Source organism: Mus caroli, chromosome 6 (assembly GCF_900094665.2).
Source record: "Mus caroli chromosome 6, CAROLI_EIJ_v1.1, whole genome shotgun sequence".
Classification (NCBI taxonomy): Eukaryota; Metazoa; Chordata; class Mammalia; order Rodentia; family Muridae; genus Mus; species Mus caroli.
The window spans coordinates 115,531,025-115,532,528 of NC_034575.1; the positions used below are offsets into that span (position 1 = coordinate 115,531,025).

The 1,504-nt window shown below is 51.4% G+C and overlaps 1 protein-coding gene across 1 annotated transcript in view; it reads left to right on the top strand.

Moving 5' to 3' along the window:
• Il17ra (interleukin 17 receptor A) overlaps positions 1-1,504 on the top strand; it is a gene marked incomplete at its 5' end in the record, with an annotated part of 21,717 nt that overhangs the window by 16,288 nt on the left and 3,925 nt on the right. Inside the window, 2 exons of the mRNA XM_029478251.1 lie at positions 22-236; positions 359-486. Coding sequence (XP_029334111.1) covers positions 22-236; positions 359-486 — 343 coding nt within the window. The remainder of the gene's footprint in view (positions 1-21; positions 237-358; positions 487-1,504) is intronic.

A 1,504-nucleotide genomic window follows, 5' to 3' on the forward strand; every position in this document is an offset into this window, starting at 1 on the left:
GGGTGTGGGGCCCCTGCCCAGACTCACTGTGCTCTGTTAGTTACAGACTACATTCCCCTGTGGGTGTATGGCCTCATCACACTCATCGCCATTCTGCTGGTGGGATCTGTCATCGTGCTGATCATCTGTATGACCTGGAGGCTTTCTGGTAAGGACTATGCCATTGCTTACCCACTCCCTCAGGCTTCTCTCTGGCAAAATGGCAGTTATAACGATACACGCACCATAAGGCTGTGGTGAGGATTAAAGGAGGAGATGAATGAGGGTTCTTTCCTCAGAGCCAGGCGCATGGCATTCGCTCAAGGCTGTCCACCACAGTGAGAGTTTTTGTAAAAGTTAGTATTTCTAAAGTCAACAGGTTGGAAGGACCTAGTGTGGAATTTCCCTGCATCAGCCATGATCAGTCAAGCAGCAGCCTACACAACTTCATCCCCAAGTNCCCAGCCTTTGCATCTGAGGTCAGAGAGGAATCTGAGGGACAGCAGGGTGTGGCTGAAAGGCACAGACCCTGAACTCACAAGGGAAGACCCTCACTCTCCACNAGCTTTGTAGTCACAGGAGACCTAATCTTAGATTCCATTTCCTCTTCTGTAAAAGAGGACACTCTGGCCTCCACGAGTCTAGAGTAACTGTGCTCATTCCCTGCCTACTCCTCCCCTGGCTGAGTTTTAACAGGGAGAAGGTGTGTTGCCTAGGCTGACCCTGCCCTATGATAGAATGGATCTGTGGTCCTCTGGGAAACCTGCCTCCACACTTGCTGATGTTCATCCATATCATGGTTTATCTTCAATTGTGGGGTCCACAGATTCTGGGGAGGGTCACGTGACATTCCGTGCTGATGTCGAAGCGTGTCCGGCTGCTATTACATTTTCTACAGCTTCCTCGAGTGGCCCCACCACAGGGAAGAGAAAAGGAGAAAACTCACTCACTAGTCATTGGAGTATCTTTGAAAGTTCTGAGCAAAGGCCCAAAGAACAGGGGCTGAAATTGAGTCTAAATCACTTCTTTAGGAACTGAGATGTAACTCAGGGGTAGAGCACTTGCCCAATATGCCCAAGGCCCTGGTTTCCCTCCCTGAACCACAAAGAAATAATCCTCCCGGTCACTGTCATCCAAGGAGAGCAATTACNTAAGAGTCTAGTTCCCTTTCTTTACCTCAAGGACACCAGGAGGAAATGTCGAAAGGACCATGGGGCTGCTGCTGTCAGGAAGTGTTGTAAGATGTCTGCTTCCTGCATGGACTGCCTTTCCCCCAGTGGAGTCTGCTCATAGAGGCTTGAGTGGCAGGACTGCAGAAACGGGCCAGGGAGTCCACCCCAGCTCAGGTCTGTGGCTCCCAGCCTGGAGAGTGCCACAGAAGAATCCAGACCCCAGCTGACTGAAGGGCCCAGCACTTGGCACATAACCTTGAGAATGTCCCTCCATAGCCCCACTCCTCAGAAACAATGGGGTGTCCGAGGCATTCGTCCCTGTTCACCTAGCTTACTGGAGCAGCTGACCCAGG